This window comes from Mytilus edulis, chromosome 2 (assembly GCF_963676685.1).
Source record: "Mytilus edulis chromosome 2, xbMytEdul2.2, whole genome shotgun sequence".
NCBI classification, from domain to species: Eukaryota; Metazoa; Mollusca; class Bivalvia; order Mytilida; family Mytilidae; genus Mytilus; species Mytilus edulis.
The window spans coordinates 94,545,016-94,566,452 of record NC_092345.1 but is presented as its reverse complement, the minus strand read 5'-3'; the positions used below and the strand labels follow the sequence as shown (position 1 = coordinate 94,566,452).

The 21,437-nt window shown below is 32.3% G+C and overlaps 1 protein-coding gene across 1 annotated transcript; it reads right to left on the bottom strand.

Annotated features, from left to right (window-relative positions):
• Positions 1 to 3,268: 3,268 nt before the first annotated feature.
• LOC139510717 (homeobox protein ceh-17-like) lies at positions 3,269 to 19,508 on the bottom strand. Its single transcript, XM_071297246.1, has 6 exons — positions 19,211 to 19,508; positions 11,369 to 11,497; positions 8,504 to 8,664; positions 5,052 to 5,130; positions 4,280 to 4,501; positions 3,269 to 3,566 (listed from the first exon to the last, which is right to left on the bottom strand). The coding sequence occupies exons 1-6, from the start codon at positions 19,404 to 19,406 to the stop codon at positions 3,433 to 3,435; spliced, it is 921 nt and encodes a 306-aa protein (XP_071153347.1). The 5' UTR covers positions 19,407 to 19,508; the 3' UTR covers positions 3,269 to 3,432.
• Positions 19,509 to 21,437: the final 1,929 nt, after the last annotated feature.

Sequence of the window (21,437 nt, the reverse complement as noted above, 5' to 3'; positions counted from 1 at the left end):
CTTCATATTTGGTCAGTTGCTTGACAGTCCCAATCACATTGTATTGTGGATGGTGGCTGTAAAACTTGTGGAGTCTCTATTTTATGGTTGTGACTAAACCTTGGGAACTGTCCTTCCTTTGTCCAACACATATTTTAACACTGTTTAATTTCTAGATAATGTTCTTCTATATTGGTAATATAACTTTATTTTCATAGAATTTTAATCACTTATCAGCATCAGCAGAATTTTAATCACTTATCAGCATCAGCAAAAAGTCAATATTTTGGCAATTAAACAAAAATACAAGATAGTACAGAGACTCGTGCTACCTTACTAAAGCAGTGATAAGGTATCAATTTCATGGCAGAAAATAGAAGCAATTGATTTTTCATTTTTTTCTTTCCAAATATATAAAACATTTTATGAAAATGTTACTGCGTCTTGGCAAATTTGAGATAATGAGACTTTCCTGTTTTATCAAAACAAATGCTCTTTTAAGAAATAAGAAAAATTAAAAATAATTATTTGTGTCTCTTATTTAGAATAGTTGTCTTTTATGATAAACTATATATTACATATAGAATTGACCTTTTGTTCAACTGTTGAACAGATCAACATTTTGTTCAACTGTTGAACAGGTCAACAAGTACTTGTTTTTCATCTATTTGAGTCTAATTTTACTCTTAATGTCTTAAAATATTTATACTTTCTTGAGCAGCTAATATTTATGTATATCATTTAAAACACTAAACAGTTTTGATCCAATTTTGAAATTTTTATGAAAATTTTCATATAGGGTATCTTTTACCTGATTTAATCAAATATGTAATAAAATATATACCTTCAGGTGCTACTTTTTGAGTAAAATGAGGTTGAAATCTTAGATATTTGCTCAAAATTCGGATTTGTGGACGTATATAAACTCATCATAGATACAAGGACTAAATTTAGTATATACGCCAGACGCGTGTTTCGTCTACAAAAGGCTCATCAGTGACGCTCGAATCCAAAAAAGTTAAAAAGGCCAAATAAAGTATGAAGTTGAAGGGCATTGAGGACCAAAATTCCTAAAAGATTTGCCAAATACAGCTAAGTTAATCTATGCCTGAGGTAGAAAAGCCTTAGTTTTTCAAAAAAATCAAAAATTTGTAAACAGTTTTATAAATATAACCATATCAATGACAATTCATGTCAGCACAAAAAGTGCTGACTACTGGGCTTGTGATACCCTCGGTTTTGTGGACGTATTTTTCCTTGGAAAGAAATACATAACTTTTTTTATTTTAAAAGATAAACACAAGGTGTTTTTTGTTAAATTATCTGTAATTTCTGTTTTATAAAAATGTTCTTTAAATTTATGCATTTTATTTTTACAAATAACTCATATTTATCAAATATTCATCATGTAGAATGAAAACGTCATTTTTTTGCTGTATATTTATCAAATTTAAAAAAAAACATGTTATTTACACTTTCTTGAAATTGGTACAAATAATCTTCATACGAAATCAAATCAAATGTTATTTTAAAAAAGAGGTGTCCATGAAGTCGTTTTGAAATTAAATCAGTTTGAATGATAAACATCAGTTGAAAAATGTATCTTTTCCCAATATGTCACAGTTTGACGTCGCGAAATAACATTTTATGCTAGCAATGTTATTACCCTCCCTGTAACTGTATCGTATGCCCTTAATAGGATTGTTGCCGCTTATTATAAGCATGTTAACTTTGGCTACAACTGGGTGTAGATCTAATAAGCATAATCAAAATTGCCATCATTCAATGGTTAAATATTTTGACAATGAAGATGGCCATTTTGACATGTTTGACATTGAAAGCTGTTCAATGAAGATATAAATGATTTAGACTTGTGCATATGAAGTCTAAACCCTGTACTGACCAGGCTAAATTTACATACTTATAATGTTATTAAAAATAATAGCTTTCAAATTCTGGTAATTATCGTGGCAAATAACTACTGTATTTACATTCATTGTACCATATACTGTATCATTTGGATAAGATGTAAAGAGATCTGTAAAGTATATGCTATATTGAGATTATTATTTAAATAGTTATTTTACAGATCTGTTGATTTAACCTGCATGTTATTGTTTCTACCTCTGTCTGGTTTGTTTTGTAGCTTGAAATTGAATAAAAATGGTATAAATAAGTTTTAACAGATTCTTGTTGTGTCATAAATTTTATCATTAGTTACTGAAACTAGAGTCCTCAAGAAGCCTGACTAGCTTACTTGGTATCTTTACACAATATTGACAAATATTCCTCAATAGGAATGCCTTTGCAACCATTTTTTTCTTCTTTTTGAAACTACATTAAGATCCTTTGTAGACAATTATTTTAGCAGCGCTGCAGATATATAGTGTTGGATGAGTTTATTGATCAATTCATTCATCCTGTCCCACTATTGGTTCTGCCATTTTTACCTCAACTGCTTGTCAGAATTGTGTGAAACTTTCACAGAATCTTGTTTACTTGTATTTTTGCACCTCTTATTTCATTTTCTCACTTTTCACCACATTAACAGCCAGTGGTGGATCCAGAACTAAAATAAGGGGGACCACTGACTAACCTGAAGGTCTTGTCAGTTTAGAAAAAAATTAACAAAGATGTCAAGGTCAGATGGACCCTGCAAGATAAATTTATAAAATAACATTTTCATAGTTTTAGGACACTTTTGTTATCTGTATCAACATCAAAGATGTCGATGTTGTGGACTTTTCTATCTACCATTTCAAAATTACGTTTATTTTGACGATGAGTTTTGTATAAACCGCTGAGAAAAGTAAAAGTAATGTATATGACTGAACGAGAAACTGATTAGCAGATAGATCAAAGTGAAAGACAAATCCTATCTTTTTCTAATTCCACAACATTCCATTGATATTGACTTGATGTATAAACAAAAGGGTCATGCTTCTTATCAATCGAAGGCTTTCAAATCACAATCGTTATATCTTTATATCCATGATCACCAAATGCAGTTAAACGATTTTTGTCTGTGTAAATAGAAAGGTGTCCATTCAGTCTGGCAAGCTCTTGATGTCAATAAGCTGTGAGAATACCATCAGCACTAAATTTGACTAAATAACCATAATTTAGTACATGTATTAAAATACGACAAAAGACAACCACAGATACAGACACATAAGCATATGACATGGTTAATACATTGTTTTTATTTCAATCCCAATTTTAATCTCGATCAATAGAATAACACAAGGTAAATGAAAGAACAAAAAATAACTGTTTGTTAATGCATCATTTTTATTTGACTAAGAGTTAAACATGCAGTTGTTTATCAAATGCCTTCAATGTACAAAATAGATAACTTGTAGTCAGCTATCTAGTCATAATGCCTTCAATGTACAAAATATATAACTTGTAGTCAGCTATCTAGTCCTGCTAACTAATAATATAACTGCCATTCTATTGTGTCATGGTTATTGAATGTTCTTTAGCTCTTAGTCTAAGCTGTGTTAATCCTTGTGTAGGAGACAGTCCATCTAAACCTCTATTAGCTGCCGAATATTGAAAGTCATTACACTGAGGTAGTGAAACACCTGAAATATAAAAAACAGTTATTTTCTGTTTCCTATTTACGTGTTTAAGAACAAAAGACTGTAACTTTTGTTCCCTTTGTTTCTGTTAGCATTAGCAGACTTCAGTTCCCAATAATTGTCCATGTGTATGAAAACTTGTATACCTTCTCAAGAAAAAAAACTAAAACATTTTCTCGAGTATGCTTTGTTGTCAGAAAGAGGATATGCCATTGAATAACCGGCAAAATTTCTGAAACATGACGCATAAGAAAATTTATGAATTTCTTTGAAATTATACATCTAATACATCCCTTATACATATACATGGTCATCTTTTTTCAAACTTAACATGTATTTTCTTTTATTGCTATTTCAACTCTTGTTCAATTCATCAACTATTGACTGTGGTACTGTTTGTTAAATTTTTATGTTTCTTCTCTGAACACATACCTATGTCAATTTGGTTCTATTTAAAGAAGAATTACAGTGGCGGATCCAGAAATTTTCATAAGTTGGGGCCCACTTACTGTCTAAGACATTAGAGGGGGCCCTGCTCCAGTCATGCTTCAGTTATTCCTTATATAATCAACCAAATTTTTCCAGAAAAGGGGGTTCCCGGCCCACTGGCCACCTCTAAATCGCCTCTAAGAAATCTATCTAGCTGATATCTGATAGTTTCCTGAATTTCTTGTTTTTCTGGGATGTTGAAAATTATAATTTTTTTTAATTCTTACCTCCATTTTGTGGTTGTCTTCTGTCATACCTAAAGCCTCCATGGAGATAAGAAGGCATTTGGTTTGTTAAGCTACTGCCAAATGACCTTGACCATTCCATGTTCCCATGGAAATACATCCCAGAAAGAGGCAGTGGTGGCACATTTGAGAGTTGGGTAAGTGTAGATGCAGAATTGCCACGAATAACCGCTGACCTTTCTGCTTTTCTCGTTGTTGGCATTACTGAAAAAGAAGAGGACACTATAAGATTTGTTTATGCAATCCTTTTAACTTTTTGTGTAAGAGCAAATTCTAGAGCATAATTAGCACAACATGAGGAATATTTTAAAGTCTTCAAATTACCATTCATATAAAGTTGAAAGATTGGTCCTTAGGATACAGAAAACAAGATGAAAATGTTATTTACCATAGTTCTCAAACAGACCTTGGTGGAGATGCAATCGCCTAGGTATCATTCAGCTGGTTGAGTAAATTTGGAAAATACTCTTAATCAAAACCAAACTTCGATATTTTAGAAAAATGTGAATTGTCTTCTAAAGTTAAGTATAAACATATAAAGGAGAAATTGGCCCTATCCGTTTTTCATAGGACTTATATACGTTTGGAAGATAAAAGCATAGATACAAGTAGATAAACCAGACAAAGATGAATTAGAGAGAAATTAAGACAGTGTCAGAAGAAAACAATTCTTTATTTAGAGATTGAGTGTTGCTTGCTTAATGTCAAGTTAAAGCATCTCCAAAAGATTATATAGATATGACTATATAAATACCTGACTGGTTTAATCCTTGGTCTCTCTCGAGAAGTTTCTGGTGTTTTCGCCATTTTGCTCTTCTGTTTTGAAACCAAACCTAAAAATTGTAAGCAGTCTCGTATAACTGAACGAATATATATGCTATTGACATGCAAGTATAATTTCTTTTCAAAGATAAAGATAAGAAGATGTTCTATGATTGTCAATGAAACAAATATCAAAACAGAGTCCAAATACGTGATTTTTTTTAAAACAAAAACACCATATTCCATGCAAGGTAAATTCAAAAAGGGGAAAGTCAATAAAAACTGTCAAAATCAAACTTCAGATTAACGGAACAAAAGGAAAACAACTCTCATATTATTGAATTGGTACAGGTATTTCAAGGCCGTAACTACCCTTGTGGCAAGTGAGGCAATTGCCTCACTAAAATTTCGACACTGATTATTTTTTTTTATACATATATATAAATATAATAGTCATTTGTTGTTCTGTCTCAACCTTGATTTCTATAACTTGTCATCATTCCTTTTAAACTATTCTTCCTGGATATAACTCAGCATCTCAACGGGTGATGTTTCTCGATTACATTAACCTAGTAACGATAAGTCATCATGGATCTCTAGTTAAAAACAGGCTCTTGCAGAAAAAGGAAAAGCGACAGTGAAGGTAAAGAAGGAATAATTCTAGTAAACTATTTTTGTGAACAGTCTGAGTATTGCATATAACTTTATTAGTATAATCCAAAAACGATTAGTAGACTGACAAATCAAGTACTGGTCTTCGGAAGGGGCAGTCCTGTCTGCGTATTCATTTCTCTGTTTCACAAACTTTTGACAAATCAAGTACTGGGCATCGCAAGGGGGCAGTCCTGTCTGCGTATTCATTTCACGAACTTTAATCTTTCTCTTTACAGATAAATAAAATATAAATAATATGAAACATGCATGGATTAGTTTTTATCCATGTTTCTTTAACCTTAAAAATTGAAAGAATATCCCATATTCCAATTTGATATTATTGAGGAATGGTAGAACCTTTAACACAGGATTTCGTCTTTACTTATTCGGGACTATACGGAATTTCGTTTCTTTATATTCGGGGTTTCGGAATCGGACACCCCCAACCCCTAACCCCTAAATTTATAGATTTTGGAACTAAAATACCACCAACTATTTCCAGAAATAATTGGAAATTACGGACCTACATGTAAACGTCAAAAACTCCATTCCAATTTCCCCTGTACCCATATCAGATATACTTACTCTATAGATAGAATCATATACCTGTATCTTATCTCATTCTATCCCAAGTTTGTCTACTCTTTGTCAGCATAAAAGCGAGTTTAATATTTTGTAACTGCGACTGTATGATGGTGCTTACAGGAAAGCTTAATTCCCTTTTGCAAACAAAACTGTTACTACGGATGCTGCTATCGAATTGCTGATGGAGAAGGAATTGGAAGAAGACATTGTTCATTGTGTTGATGATAATGTGCTACCTTTAGAAACACAGACTGCCCTGAAACGACTGAAAACTTGGAAAAGAGCATGCATGAGTGGCGAGAGATTGTGCGGTCTTGCCATGCTCAATGTTCATCGCGATAAGGATATCAGCAGACCAAATTATGATTCTGAAACGATTTGACTGAACCGGCAATAGAAAAATTTGGCAAACTCTACTGAATCGATGTTTGTTCTATGCTCTGGCAGCAGACTCAAATCAGTGATTTTTGGAAGATTATCTTACATATAAATTTAAATAAAGTTGTTAAAAATTTGGTGTAAGTAAAAGTCTTAAAATATGAAAAATTTATATAAAAAGTGTCCAAATTCAAAACATTATCAAACTCTCTAAAAATGCCTAGAATGCAGGATTTTGCACCATTCATTTCATACCCTCCAAAAAAAAATTTCGCCTCGCTTCGCTCGGCTCAATTATTTTGCCTCACTAAAATAAGATGCATAGTTACGGCCTTGGTATTTTCAAGTCGAAGGACGTTGTGGGTTATACCTGGTTTTACAGCTAGCTAAACCTTTCACTTGGACGACAGTTCCAGTATATTGACAACATTTGGTAAATGTAAAAATCTTAAATTGTAAGGTAAGCAAGCCAACTATAAATCACTGTAGAACAATGAACAAATCCCATACCATACAGGATAGAAGGCTATAAAAGGCGCCAGAATGACTAAATATGAAAAAATTCAAACGAAAATACCAACATTCTAATTTCTGCTAATACAATGAAAAACAAATATGACAGCAACTGAAATACTTACTTCACACTTTGTACAACAAAATAAAGAATGTGGCGGTGTTAATCATGTTCGTTAGCAATCAACTCCTCTTATTTGGTGTTAAAAAGTCTTTACCAATGATAATACAACTACATACTAAACATCAAATGATTCAATCAAAAGCTTTATTCAAAGTCGGCACGTCATAGAACAATAACACTGATAAGCTCGTTTTGGCTTTTATAACCGACAAATTCATACATTTACACAATAAACATACACAATACTAAAATCGTTGACAAAAGTTTCTTGAGTCAATAAGTGTAGTTCAAAATTGAGACAGCGGGTAACCGATTAATATCCATGGAAATTAGATGTGTCAATGCTAGTAAAACTGCATCCACAACACCAATGACCGAGCTTAAATTTGCTTTTGGATGTTACGATTTCCGCAGTTTTTTGTTGTTACCTTAAGTTTTCTTCTAAAGCGGTTTATGTGATTTGATCATCTGTCACTTAATTTATCAGATCTTAAAATTCACAGTTGTACAAAACGTATTCGGAATATGTTTTTGGCTTTTTCTTCCTACCGCTAAATCTGTAAACGTTAGATCGTTTTATATGCTAAGACAATCTGCATGATTATCAACACTCAAACATAGCGGAAATGGTATGCTTGTATCTGTTCGGGGGAAAAAATTGTGGATGTTCTTGGACCGCTTTAACTTAACACTGGAGTATGATGGAGTAATCGCATTACATTGTTTTGTCTACGGTGTCACTAACTAAATTTTAAACAAGTATTGTTATGCGTTTACTTTTCTACATTGGCTAGAGGTATATAGGGGGAGGGTTGAGATCTCATAAACATGTTTAACCCCGCCGCATTTTTGCGCCTGTCCCAAGTCAGGAGCCTCTGGCCTTTGTTAGTCTTGTATTATTTTTAATTTTAGTTTCTTGTTTACAATTTAGAGTTTAGTATGGCGTTCATTATCACTGAACTAGTATATATTTGCTTTGGGGCCAGCTGAAGGACGACTCTGTGTGCGGGAATTTCTCGCTGCATTGAAGACCTGTTGGTGACCTTCTGCTGTTGTCTGTTCTATGGTCGGGTTGTTGTCTCTTTGACACATTCCCCATTTCCATTCTCAATTTTATTTGAACATGTTTGAATTTTTATTAAAACAAATACAATGGAACAGGAGATACACCAAGTTTATTTTTAAATCACCTGAACCCTGGCCTCTGTAAGATCTATCTTCATGGCTAGCTCTTCTCTGTAAAACACGTCAGGATAATGTGTTTTGTGGAAAGCTTTCTCCAGCTCTTCTAGTTGGAAACTTGTAAACGTTGTTCTATAACGACGCTGTTTTCTCTTTCCAGTAGGACCCACTGTAAAAAATTTCCATAGCAAATGAAAGAACTTAACTGGAATAATTATGTCCAAAAATTGTAAGCTTCAATATATTCATCCAACAGTCCTACACATGTCCGGGTTTTTTTTTCAACATTTGTACCGGTGCAATCATACACCATTACACCGTTCTTAATATTACTAGCACTTGTTTGATACCTCTGCAGCTGATGAACTGTTTCTAATCTCTGGAGGTATCACCTGCCCAGTAATCAATGCATTCACTGGTACTGGCATGAAGATACAGATTGAAGTTTTCTATTTGTTTTTGAAATTTTATTAATTAATGAATGTTTCTCCATTGATTCCATGTCCGAGCTTTGCATTACTTTTAGTCCTTTTTGGATATATCGTATCTTTAACATTTGTTTCATGTTTTGGATTTTCAAATATGTTGACCTCGAACATCACTGAACATCAATTTTAAATTGAGCATCTGGTGTAATAAATGTGTTACCGTTTTAACCTTCTCAATGTCAGTAATCAAATATACGAGATATTTACATTTTCAAAAAAAGAGAAAAAAAAAACTCTCTGCGATTTGAAGCTATACAATTAACATTAGAAAACAGCAAATTCAAAACGATCTTATCTGAAGTTTTGTGGAATTTCCATATGCCTTATCGGTATAAACCTCTTATGGCAGATTTAATATGATTTCAATAATACTCCCAAACCAAGATAAATGAATCCTTAAATGCGTTAAATATTAAAGAATCCTTATTACTTCTTTGTCGAGTAAATAGTCATTGGACGCACTATTTATTAATCGTGAGAGAAACGTAAGACAGAAACAACAAAATATATCGTATTTGGGTAGTACATAAGTCTGTATGAAATGAGAAGATATATACGGTATGACGAGTGCCACGAGACAACAATCTCTACCAGAGACCAATTGACATAAAACTTAATAATATGCAATGCTTCCCCATTTAAATCCGAAATGGAAGAATATATATATTTTGCTTTAATTAAAAAAGTTTGTCGGGAATTACAAGTTAAACGGGTCTAACTCTTACTTATAAAATTATCTTTACTATTTACGGGTCTAACTCTTACTTATAAAATTATCTTTACTTTCTTTAATAACGGAACAATGAGATTAAAAAATGAAACGATTGTTAAAAAAGTTATTATATTCATCTCATAAGTTAACAAGCTTTGTATGATATGGAGAGTTATATAACCACGATTCAGAACCAATTTTATTTTCACTTTCAAGTTTTACACATATGAATCTTATTGCAGAGAAATAAAAAAAAATCGCAGTTTTTCGTTTATCCCAAATTTGAAAATTTGAAAAAGATGATTTTTTTTATCCTCTCGTAATACACAATTTTTTCACAACTTAAGAACCACTTCTTAACGAACAAACCCCGGTAATCGGATTTTTTTCTATACTTTGTGGTCTTCTTGTTAGTATTTGACTCAAGAAAATTCTATCTGAGGAATTATATATAGATGCTCCACCGTGAATATAGCGTCTCGACAACGTTGAAAACGTATAAAAACCGTTCAGTGGACAAACTTGCATTTCTTTGAAAACGAAGTCGTTTTGACTACACAAATTATCAAAAACTGTGAAGCTGTTTGTAGAGTTAAAGTACTATTACGGAAAAGCACTATTTAGCATGCAACAAATCTAAATTTGCAATAAATAACGTCGCCGACAGTTTATTTGTAAAAAGCGGCGAAATCCGTCATTGAACATCTTGCAAGACATTTTGTTGCCAGAAGCCGTTGCAATTTTAAAGGTGGTGTGAGTGCTGCAAAAACTAGATTCTGATATGGTCTACCTATATACCTTTATGAGCATAATTTTGCACAAACGAAATTTCCTATCATCTTATATTTTAAAACATATAAATTTTGATAACTTAACATTTTCCAAAATCTTACCATAATGAACACTATTTGTTTTTGCAAAAAAATAGCGTTGGTCGTTACAGGAACGCGTATTCAGTAATATTGTAATACTTTATATATAAAGCATATTATTCATTCGAATTTTAGCGGATTTAACACAGTTTTGAACAACACAAACACCCCTCCTAAAGTTATTATTCGTATAGTCTGTTACGTCTGACACGCATATTTTTGACGTTTTGTCAATATGTTGTTCTTATTTTAGACTATAGTAAAATATGATAGAACAATTTGAAGTATTTTTTTTTTAATAGTATCTACCTGTCTAGTCTATGGATATAAATTTTATATAACTTATCTGTTATGATTTTAAAGAAAAGCTGTTTATTAGTGTGGACTAGTCTGACGCAATAACGTGTGTAACGTCACTGCTATCCAGGACTTGGTGAGCTTTGAACAATTTTGTTATTGCATGAATTGCCTTTTTGCGTTTATTTTGAGATTTTTCTTGTATATATTATATATGTATATATATATTTAGAAAAATCAAGAACAATCAATACTGTTGTTTTCATCTTTCTTTGCAGATGTTGTCGGGTTTGTGACAAACTTCACTAATTTTCAATTTTTCATATTCAACTTTTTGATGCTTTTTTACAACGAATTACCCACAGTCATCGAGTTAATGTTGAGTTATAAGGAGAGACCTTGTTTTTGCCTAATTTTTCATTCATATTTTAACCATCTCATATTAGATGTCTTGATGGTGTATAACAGAGACATGATGCATGGTATGGTTTAGACAAAACTTACCATCAATTTGACGAGTTGCGCTATTATCTTCCTGATTAAGAGTATGGTAGGTCGGTGTTAGTTGTTTAGACGAACTGTATGCCGAACATTCTGTTGTCTTTTGTATATCAGTAGAGGTGTTGTTGTAATCTAAACAGACATAAAGAATGAAAATATTATCCATACAAGGTGAATTTTCTATTCTCATAGCCAGGACGATTTTAATATATTTGTTAATTTTCATTTATCTCTCTATCTAAATAAAATGTCTTTATACGTTTCTATACGGTCAGTTAACGTTTTTTTCTTGTACACTGGGATCGTCGGAAAAGTGAAAACATTTTTTTTTTTTTTTTTTTTGTGGCCCTTATAGTCTGTGAATTATTGATATTTGATATTATCACGATTTACACAGCTTTTATTGCCGCTTTAACTGCTTGATCCCAATTATTGTCAACTTTACCAATTATGTCAGTTTGGGTTGCTCATTTTTCTTCTTCAAAATAACGCAACTACAAACAACTGTCATTCAAGTGGGAGGTTTAACTAGTTATAAAACCAGGTGTAAACCCATGTACCATGTCAGAATATGACCCTTGTTTTCCGTTGGTTTCATTTGTTGGTATAGTCAAACGCTTAAGTTTTCCAGGTTTTATAGACTCCCCTTTTCAAAACCTTGGAGTTCAGTATTTTTTGTTATACTATTTAACGTGTTTTATATCATATCAATTCTTTTTTATTCAATCATGAAATTTAAATATGCAAATTACACAACCAATAACCAAATAAAATGTTTGATGCTCATCAAACAAGCATAAACACATAAACAATAAAAATTCTTTATTAAAATTTTGAACCACTCATTTGAAGAAAAGACGTTCCAAACGTACACTTTGGTAAAATTTCAAATGAAGATTATTTTTTTGTACGGGTCTTGTGTGAAATAATGGCATATAAAGATCGCTAGACTAAAATTGATTAGAAATTTTATTTGCCTTCAAAATACAATTTCGTGAATTGGCTAAATACATTTGTTATTTACAATGAGTGATAATGATGCTTTTCTCCGAACTAAAAACGAAGACCGTGGAAATCACAGAAACTTTTCTTTGTTCGAGTTCAACCCTCAACCTTAACTGAAACATTATTGTTATATAGTATAACAAAACTAGTTCAAAGTAAAAATATCACAGTTTATATAAGAGGTATAAATGCTCATAGATATTTACTGGTTATTAAATGTAATAAAGACACTGCTATTTTAGTGTTTGGTACAGGTAAAAATTTGTAGTCACTGTGCACCACAGTTCAACATAGAACCATATGTGAGAAAACCAGAGACCTCTTTATGTCAGAAAACACTATCAAACATCCAAACATACAATCCACATTGATCTGTGTCCACACTTGTAAAAATATAACAATAAAATATTAGTACAGCATTTTATATTCTATGTTAGTTTAATATCTGTCGTCTAGTAAATCAATATTTGAGATGACGAAAAAAATATATACAAATATATATTTTTCTATCATTACTTTTCAGACAAAATAGGTGACTGAATTACTTGAATTTTCTAAATGTTTTTACTTTGAATAATTATCTAATTCGAAATAAGAAAATTGTAGTTTAAATTGTTTAAAAAAGACTGTTTTACAAATCTAACAATGAAATAATCAAATATTTTTATAAATCCTTTTTTATATTAGTTTCAACAGAGAATTGGTTCCTTAGGGAATGATGAATCTTTTTATTTGTACCCGACAGAAATTATTTAATTCATTAGAAAGAATAAGAATTATTGATATTCAGTTATTAAAAAGATTTTTATACTGTACTAAACAAATCCCTGGTGAAATTTAAATCATATGGAACGAGTGACAGGTGAAAAATAATGTTTATCATATTCTTGAACCAATGCATGAATATATCCTAAACTTAATCTTCTGTGCAAGATTTTATCATTTTTAGCTCACCTGTCCTTAAAGGTCAAGTGAGCTTTTCTCATCACTTGGCGTCCGTCGTCCGTCGTCGTCGTCTGTTAACTTTTACAAAAATCTTTTCCTATGAACTACTGGGCCAAATTTAACCAAACTTGGCCACAATAATGATTAGGATATCTAGCTTTAAAATGTGTCCGATAACCCCGCCAGCCAACCAAAATGACCGACATGGCTTAAAAAAAGAACATAGGGGTAAAATGCAGTTTGTGGCTTATATCTTTGACACTTAAGCATTTAGAGCAAAACTAACATGGGGTAAAAATATTCAGCAGGTTACGATCTATCCGCCTTTAAATTTTCAGACAAATCTGAAAACCCGTTGTTGGATTGTTGCCCCTGAATTGGTGAATTTTATGAAATTTTGCAGTTTTTGGCTATTATCTTGAATATTATTATAGATAGAGATTAACTGTAAACAGCAATAATGTTTAGCAAAGTAAGATCTACAAAAAAAGGCAACATGACCAAAATTTTCAGTCGACCCCTTAATGAGTTATTGCCCTTTATAGTAAATTTTTAACAATTTTTCGTAAATTTTTGTAATCTTCTTCTCTGAAACTACTGAGACAAATTAAACCAAACTTCACCATAATTATCATTAGGGTATATAGTTTTAAAAATGTGTTCGATGACCCCGCCTGCCAAACAACATGGCTGACATGGCTAAAAATAGAACCGGGGTAAGATTCAGTATTTGGCTTTTATCTCTGAAATTAAAGCATTTAGAGCAAATCTGACAGGGTTAAAATCTTTATCAGGTTAAGATCTATCCGCCTTGAAATTTTTAGACGAATCCGACAACCCGTTGATCGGTTGCTGTCCCTATGTTGGTGATTTTTTGGAAATTTTGCAGTTTTTTTTATTATCAAGTTAGATATCATTATACTATCTTACATCTAATACTATTAATTATGATTTTAACCTTATTTTACATGATTTCCAAAGCATCAGTAAACACAGGTGATCAACACAGGCTCTTGAGAGCCTCTAGTTACCGCAAACATATCGCATAATCGTCAATTTTTTTTCTCTTTGTCTGTTATGATGTGAAAATATGGCAGCTCATTCTTTGTCGTGTTTTGAAGCCGTGGTTTACCGATTGTCATCTAATAGTCAACAATCACTTGCATACGGAAAATATGTCGGCGAATTGCTTCCTGGAAGCAAGCAATTAATAAAGTAAACCTCGTCTAAATGTGGACAAATTAAGAAAAAGGTATATGTACATAAGTTTAATAATGAAAACTATCCATTTTGTTAAAATTTAATTTTGGATGTAACGCGTCTTCTGATTGGCTGACGTTGTTTTGTTTATCAGCTCATATACATAATTTAGTCATGTGACCGTGGCGTCATCAACGTTTTTTCATGGTTTACTCCGGTTTAGAATAGAATTGAGAATTAAATTATAAGAAATAACTGCAATATTTTTTTCTGTCTATTCGAATTAACATACGCGGGTTATTCAGTGTGCACCCCATTATTTTTGTTATTTCTTCATAGACAGAAATTTTTTTTACAGTTATTCCTTACTGAATAAAAAACATATGCATCATTTTTTTTTATTTGAGGTTTCATATGACTTTAATTAACGGTGAATATCACGCGGAGATCCGAATATAACTATAATGGAATATAAGCTAGTTTCTCTAATTTATACAAAATTTCCTGCCAGAGTCCCACAGAATAGATAAAAACATAAAAAGATGTGGTATGATTGCCAATGAGACAAATTTCCGACCATTTCATGGTATATCGTTATCTTGGATTGTACAATCGCAGTACACAATCGGTCTAGTCTGGAAAATTGGAGACAGATTCGCAATTTATTGGTTAGACTGTTTATTCATATAAAGAAAACTTAGTGATTTTTTGCTTTATCCAAAATGTTTAAGCAAATACCAAATATTTGTAGGTTTAAGACAAAACATTTTAACTCAGCCATTTAAGGGCTTTAACTCTTGTAACAAAAATTTATACTGGACTGACAGGGAAATTTGATTTTTTACTTGTAGCAAGAAAACAAGTTCGATGACACCATATTTTCTTTTAATTTTATTAAAGGCTATAAATATCTTCTCATATTTTGTTTTAAAATTTTATCTCATAGATTTTTTTGTTATGCACAAAAAAGTGTTTTTTGATGAACAATCAAAGCAAATTTGGGCAATTTTGAACGAATCGTAGCTGGAAAAATAGCAAGGTGACCCATACTTTTTATTACGGAAGCCGATAAGGGCCATTAAAAAAAAATATTTATGTCGTAATTACGACATAGCATGTCGTAATTTCGACATAACATGTCGTTATAACGACATCGCTATGTCGTAATTTCGACATAATATGTCGTTATAACGACATCGCTATGTCGTAATTTCGACATAACTTGTCGTAATAACGACATAGCTATGTCGTAATAACGACATCACTATATATATTAAATAATATGTATTATGATTGCCAAGACACTAAATGACACAGAAATTAACAACTATAGGTCATATCATAATGCCCCCAATAACTAGAAAAGCCCCCGCATAATCAGCTATAAAAGAGGGACGAAAGATACCAGAGGGAGAGCCCCCGAAATGCTGTGTTGCAGACAGTGTTATTAATTAATTATTAGCTCCCTTGGTAAAACTCCAAATTTCATATTTAATGTATTTCATTGTTAAATAATTTACATGAAGCTGAATAAGTATCTGTTAATTGCATAGCTTTTGCTATTTGAATTCATTGATTAAAGATATTTATTTATATTGTAAAGTTTAATATTTGTATCGTCGCAAAATCTTTGGTCACCTTCTTTGGTTACCTTCTGTGAGAAACTTATATATTTTATAGATCCTGAATGAAAGTAATAAGAAACTGATCGGGGACTAAGCCGACTGACCTAAAGTCCTATCAAGGCAAGCAAAGCTTTCCACCTTTCTTTAAAGAAGCGCACAACTCCGTGGTTTGTGGTAATGAGGGTGAATGGACGTACCGATTGCTCTGTATTTACTGTCAAATGATGGGCACGATGTTCCTATAACACGACGTTACACATAAAAAGCGGCATCGAAGAGGGTTTTTGATTTAGCACGTTTTATTCGTTTTTTTATATGTTGGTTGATTTATTTATTATATTACAAAATTTTAAAATTTCTGATTCTGGTTCTGTTCGTTTTGTGAAACGGTGAAACGGTTTTCGTCGCTGTTTGGGATTTGTCTTTCAATTACTAGTACCTCCATTTCATGCACAAGTTATATTGACGAAAAGTTCCGGCTTCGCTAGTACAGGAATTAATTTTATCACGACAGTTATAACATGAATAGCAGGACAAATCGCGAAGTAAAACACTCCGTGAACTGGTACAAGTCTTTTAATATTGGTGATTGCACCTTACTGAAATGACGACTTTAAATGATCTATGGAGTACTTCCACAATATAAATTTCAATTCGAATTTTACATTTAGAGGATTGTCTTGGTGTCTAAAATTTGTCTTTGCAAAAGTTGGACGAAGTTCATGTAATGAGATGTTTTTCCCCATTTCATCATTCTTTTAAATAAATCGTTAAAAGCTATAAACGATTAATAAAAATTGCAAAATTTAACCTGTGTCGAACCTATGTCCCCGGGTGGAGTCTATAGCAACATGCGCTATTCTTTTTTTTCGGCAGCAATCATCAACCTGTTTTTCTAAATTTCACAACACGATTTGTTTTAATTATCATGAAATTTTAATTGAAACTTTAGCACATGTAACGACGGAAATTAGCGTCTTTCGAACTTTCGACGTTTGGACAAATTGGCTAGTGTAATGTGTGGAAGCATTTTATTCCTTTAAGACCCAAACATGTAGTTAATAAGAAAAGAATCTTGGCATTTTTTACTCTTCGTGTATCTAACTTTTGTTTTGATTAATTATAAAAAATACGCGTTAACTGCTTTGAAAAATGAAATATCAACTTGGACAAAATGGCTACCGTTTGAAAAACGACTGTGTAGAGAAGATTTTATTGAATCAGCAATATTTAAACTCACGAACAATGAGGCAAATATTTGTACTTTTGTTAGATATTATTATTGTCTTACTATTTTTATTCATTTTCTGCTACTTACAAAATTCACTTTCAGTCGTTGAGATAACGAAAAACGTCGTTGGACATTTTTCTTATTCCCGCTTAATATAAATAAAGCCACCGAGTCAAATAAAATTTGGCAAAAATAACGTCTTTAACGCCACAAAGAACCGACACCTGTCGTTGTTCCTGCCAAGTATCAAGAAGATCAGAGAATAAGAAATAGGATCACTATACATAAGATTTAAAACAGTTTTTCATAAATGTAACGTTGGACATCCGGTTTTTTTCACATAGCTTTGCTAATATAATCATCAAATATACTAGATATTACTTAGTATATGATCAAGAGCTGTAAAAACATAATTTGAAACATATATTGAATTTGCTTTAATATTGGTTCGTGTTTTCTAACATTTTTATTTTGTTTTGCGGATAAAATTTCGAAGATTCTGTTTTAAATCCTAGAGGTTGTAGAAACATCGTGTCCAACGTTTGTAAGTAGAAAGAGAGCAATCAATATTTCAATTCACCCTTATTACACGAAGGCATGTAGTTATATATATGTGGTGGTATTTAACGACCTTGACTGGCCTTCCAGCCCTCGCACGGTCGGTAAGCATGTAGTTAGATCTGGTTTATAAGATATATAAGTTTCTCACAGAAGGTAACCAAAGAAGGTGACCAAAGATTTTGCAACGATACAAATATTAAACTTTACAATATGAATAAATATCTTTAACAAATGAATTCAAATAGCAAAAGCTATGCAATTAACAAATATATACTTATTAAGCATCATGTAAATTAATCAACAATGAAATACTTTAAATATGAAATTTGGAGTTTTACCAAGGGAGCTAATAATTAATTAATGTTAACACTGTCTGCCAGACAGCATTTCGGGGCCTCTCCTTCTGGTATCTTTCGTCCCTCTTTTATAGCTGACTATGCGGGGGCTTTTCTAATTATTGGGGGCATTATGATGACATATAGTTGTTAATTTCTGTGTCATTTAGTGTCTTGGCAATGATAATACATATTCTTTAATATATATAGTGATGTCGTTATTACGACATAGCTATGTCGTTAAAACGACATAGTGATGTCGTTATTACGACATGTTATGTCGAAATAACGACATAGCGATGTCGTTATAACGACATGTTATGTCGAAATTACGACATAGCGATGTCGTAATAACGACATGTTATGTCGAAATTACGACATGCTATGTCGTAATTACGACATAATTTTTTTTTAATGGCCCTTATCGGCTTCCGTATTTTATTATATATTTTTGAAAAAAGTATAGTCAAATTTTCATTTTTGCAAGGTATAAAAAAAATTATCCGAGGAAATATATACCTATGATCTTGCAGCCTGAATTATGTACAAAATACAAACGAAAGACTCACATGATCAGCAAAACGACTGACTTACGGGCTCCTGAATTGAAAAGACACTTATAGAATGTTTTTTGGGTTACACATGTTTTGAAACTCGTTTTTCTCCAAAGACACAATAACAAAAACAAAAGTAGACGATAGTTTGCGATAAAGTTACACTTGTAGACAGGGATTTTTAGAAACGTTTTTCTTGTTTTAACTGTATTTGGCCTCAGAGTATTAATTGACATGTTTTAGACTCTTTACAACATGTATTTATTGGGTTGTGCCAGACGAAAAAATTTGCAGTAGACTGTTAAACAGTCATATGAAAAATTCTTCAAAAACAGATATCATATAAACTTTGCCAAATGCTAAAGAGTCAAAAGGAAATGATTACTTACCGATAAATCGGTCTACAAAGCTAGCAGTATTACCATCCGAGTCATTCAAGGTCTGACCATCTGTAAGGTTACCTTCTGTGCTAAGAATACCATTAATGCTGTATCGGCGTAGGTCTAATGTGTTTACAGCAGACGGTAAAGAAAACGCATTGTTCTTGTCGCAATTAGTCGAGACATTTAATTGACGTTTTTCCATTACAGTGCGGTTCAATGTTTTCGTAATAGAAAGGCGCTTTAAATAAAATTTACTTCTTGGCGACAGATTTGATTTTGGCTAAGTGACTGTAACTGAGTTTGATATAAAAGTTAATTTTTAGGGCATCTTTAACGATATTTTTTAGATTTTTTTTTAACCAATCACAAGGACTTTTTGTGTTGTTCGGTAATTGGCAAGATAACAACATCTAGATATCGGGGCATGGTGAACTACTATGGTTTTGTAAAATTGATAATGCTAGAGTTCGTTAAATTTACAAGGTTTCGTCTGTGATGGAAGTTCTTCTCCTTGAGATATTGTACGCTTGTTAATTATTTGTCTTTTGTATTGGTCAGGAAAAATATCAACGATGTGGAATTTTCATGGTATTATATTCCTTTTGGCGTCCTTAAAGAAACTAATACTGTTTTGTGTTTTTACGCTTGTAATTTTATAATTGAAGAAACTATACAAATGCAAATTCATTTGAACTTTAATCCAGTCAAATGAAAACGATCCATTTCAAATGAAATTTGCCTCGACCCACTGACATGGTCTCTTCCTAAAATTCAATTAAATGAGCTATCCAACACTGTATTTTTACTAGGTGTTATGATTCTTCAAAAATCCGTTTCATACTGTGACGATCCTCTGCATGTGTTTGAAAGAAATTCATTGAAAATATTCGTAGTACGGCAATTACTCCGTCTCGATTTGGAACATTTTACCCCCTTTATGCTGTTTTGCTAGCAATTTATTATTTCATTATGGTAGAATTCCCCTTTGGATGTAATGTAAAGTCTGTAATTTTACTCAAATTTTATGAAATCACCCCCGCGCCACTGTTCTAATACGTTATCAAAAGATGATAAATTTGAATTAATGTAATACATGTTTGTTTCAACAAAAATTATTAAAGAGAAACCACACAAGTTAGGGAGCTACCATTTGATTTTTATGGGGGGGGGGGGGGGGGGGGGGGGCTAGGATGAAAAATTGTGTCCTGCCTTTTTTTTAGCTGTACTCTCTGTCCTGCCTTTTTATTTTTCACTCTGTTTGGTCCTGCCTTTTTTTTTTAGTTTATCCTGACTTTTTTTTACCTAAATTGTTGTCCTGACTTTTTTTTTGTAAGTGTCTCATCCTGCCTTTTTTTTTTACTCAAAACTCCTGTCCTGCCTATTTTTTTCAAATGTCATCCTAGCCCCCCATAAAAATCAAATGGTAGCTCCCTTACTATGTGTCAGGTATAAGAAATGAGCGGGTGAGGGTTGGTGGGGGCTAAGGACAAACCAGTCAAAAAGTACCACACATTTTCATATCAGAAAAAAATCGATTAAGAATATAATGATCGGCGTCATATTGGTCGAGTTCACTTGAAACTCTACAATCGACTTCAGAGCTAATAGATTTTCACGTGAACGCACAAGAGTTGATATTCGGAACAACAGTAACTCTAGGGTAAGGCCGTGACCAAGCATAAAAAATAAAATATTCTCATTGGTTTGACGTCATTCAAGAGTTTCTCGAGTTTAACCCTTGCTCGGTGAGGGTTGGAACCAGGGTACGAGGGGTTAACTCGAGTAGTTCAAGTAAAATCGTTTTTTTGAAACTCGAGTTAGTAAAGTTAACTCGAGAATTTCAAGTGAACTCGGTCATTATAACCCAACATCTTTTGTTTTGATTATTTGATTCCACATATGCCGGGCCTTTAATACTGTTTTATTTCAACTATTAAAATGACACAAAGTTTGAGTCGTCAGTATCAAAATTGGGCAAATAAGGATCGGTTTGAACATATATACAACTGTTGTTTTATTCATATAAAAACCAATCTGGGACTTGTATACTAACCTTTATATTATGTCACAGAACCAATGAATGAAATCGGTATTGACCTGTTCAAACGAAACGTACTAGCTAGGACTTCCAGGCAGTCCTATATCTCATATATGTATTTTGGCTCAGTATTAAATGCTTGATCATATTATGTTATTATTTATCAGTCGTCTAATGAATCAATGTTCTAAGTTG

Coding starts and splice junctions, on each gene's coding strand:
- LOC139510717 (XM_071297246.1), bottom strand. CDS start 19,406: ATGGAAAAACGTCAATTAAATGTCTCGACTAATTGCGACAAGAACAAT. Junction 5,131..8,503: donor TTACAGAGGCCAGGGTTCAG/GTGATTTAAAAA, acceptor TACAATTTTTAG/GTTTGGTTTCAAAACAGAAG. Junction 4,502..5,051: donor CCAAGGATTAAACCAGTCAG/GTATTTATATAG, acceptor CTTCTTTTTCAG/TAATGCCAACAACGAGAAAA.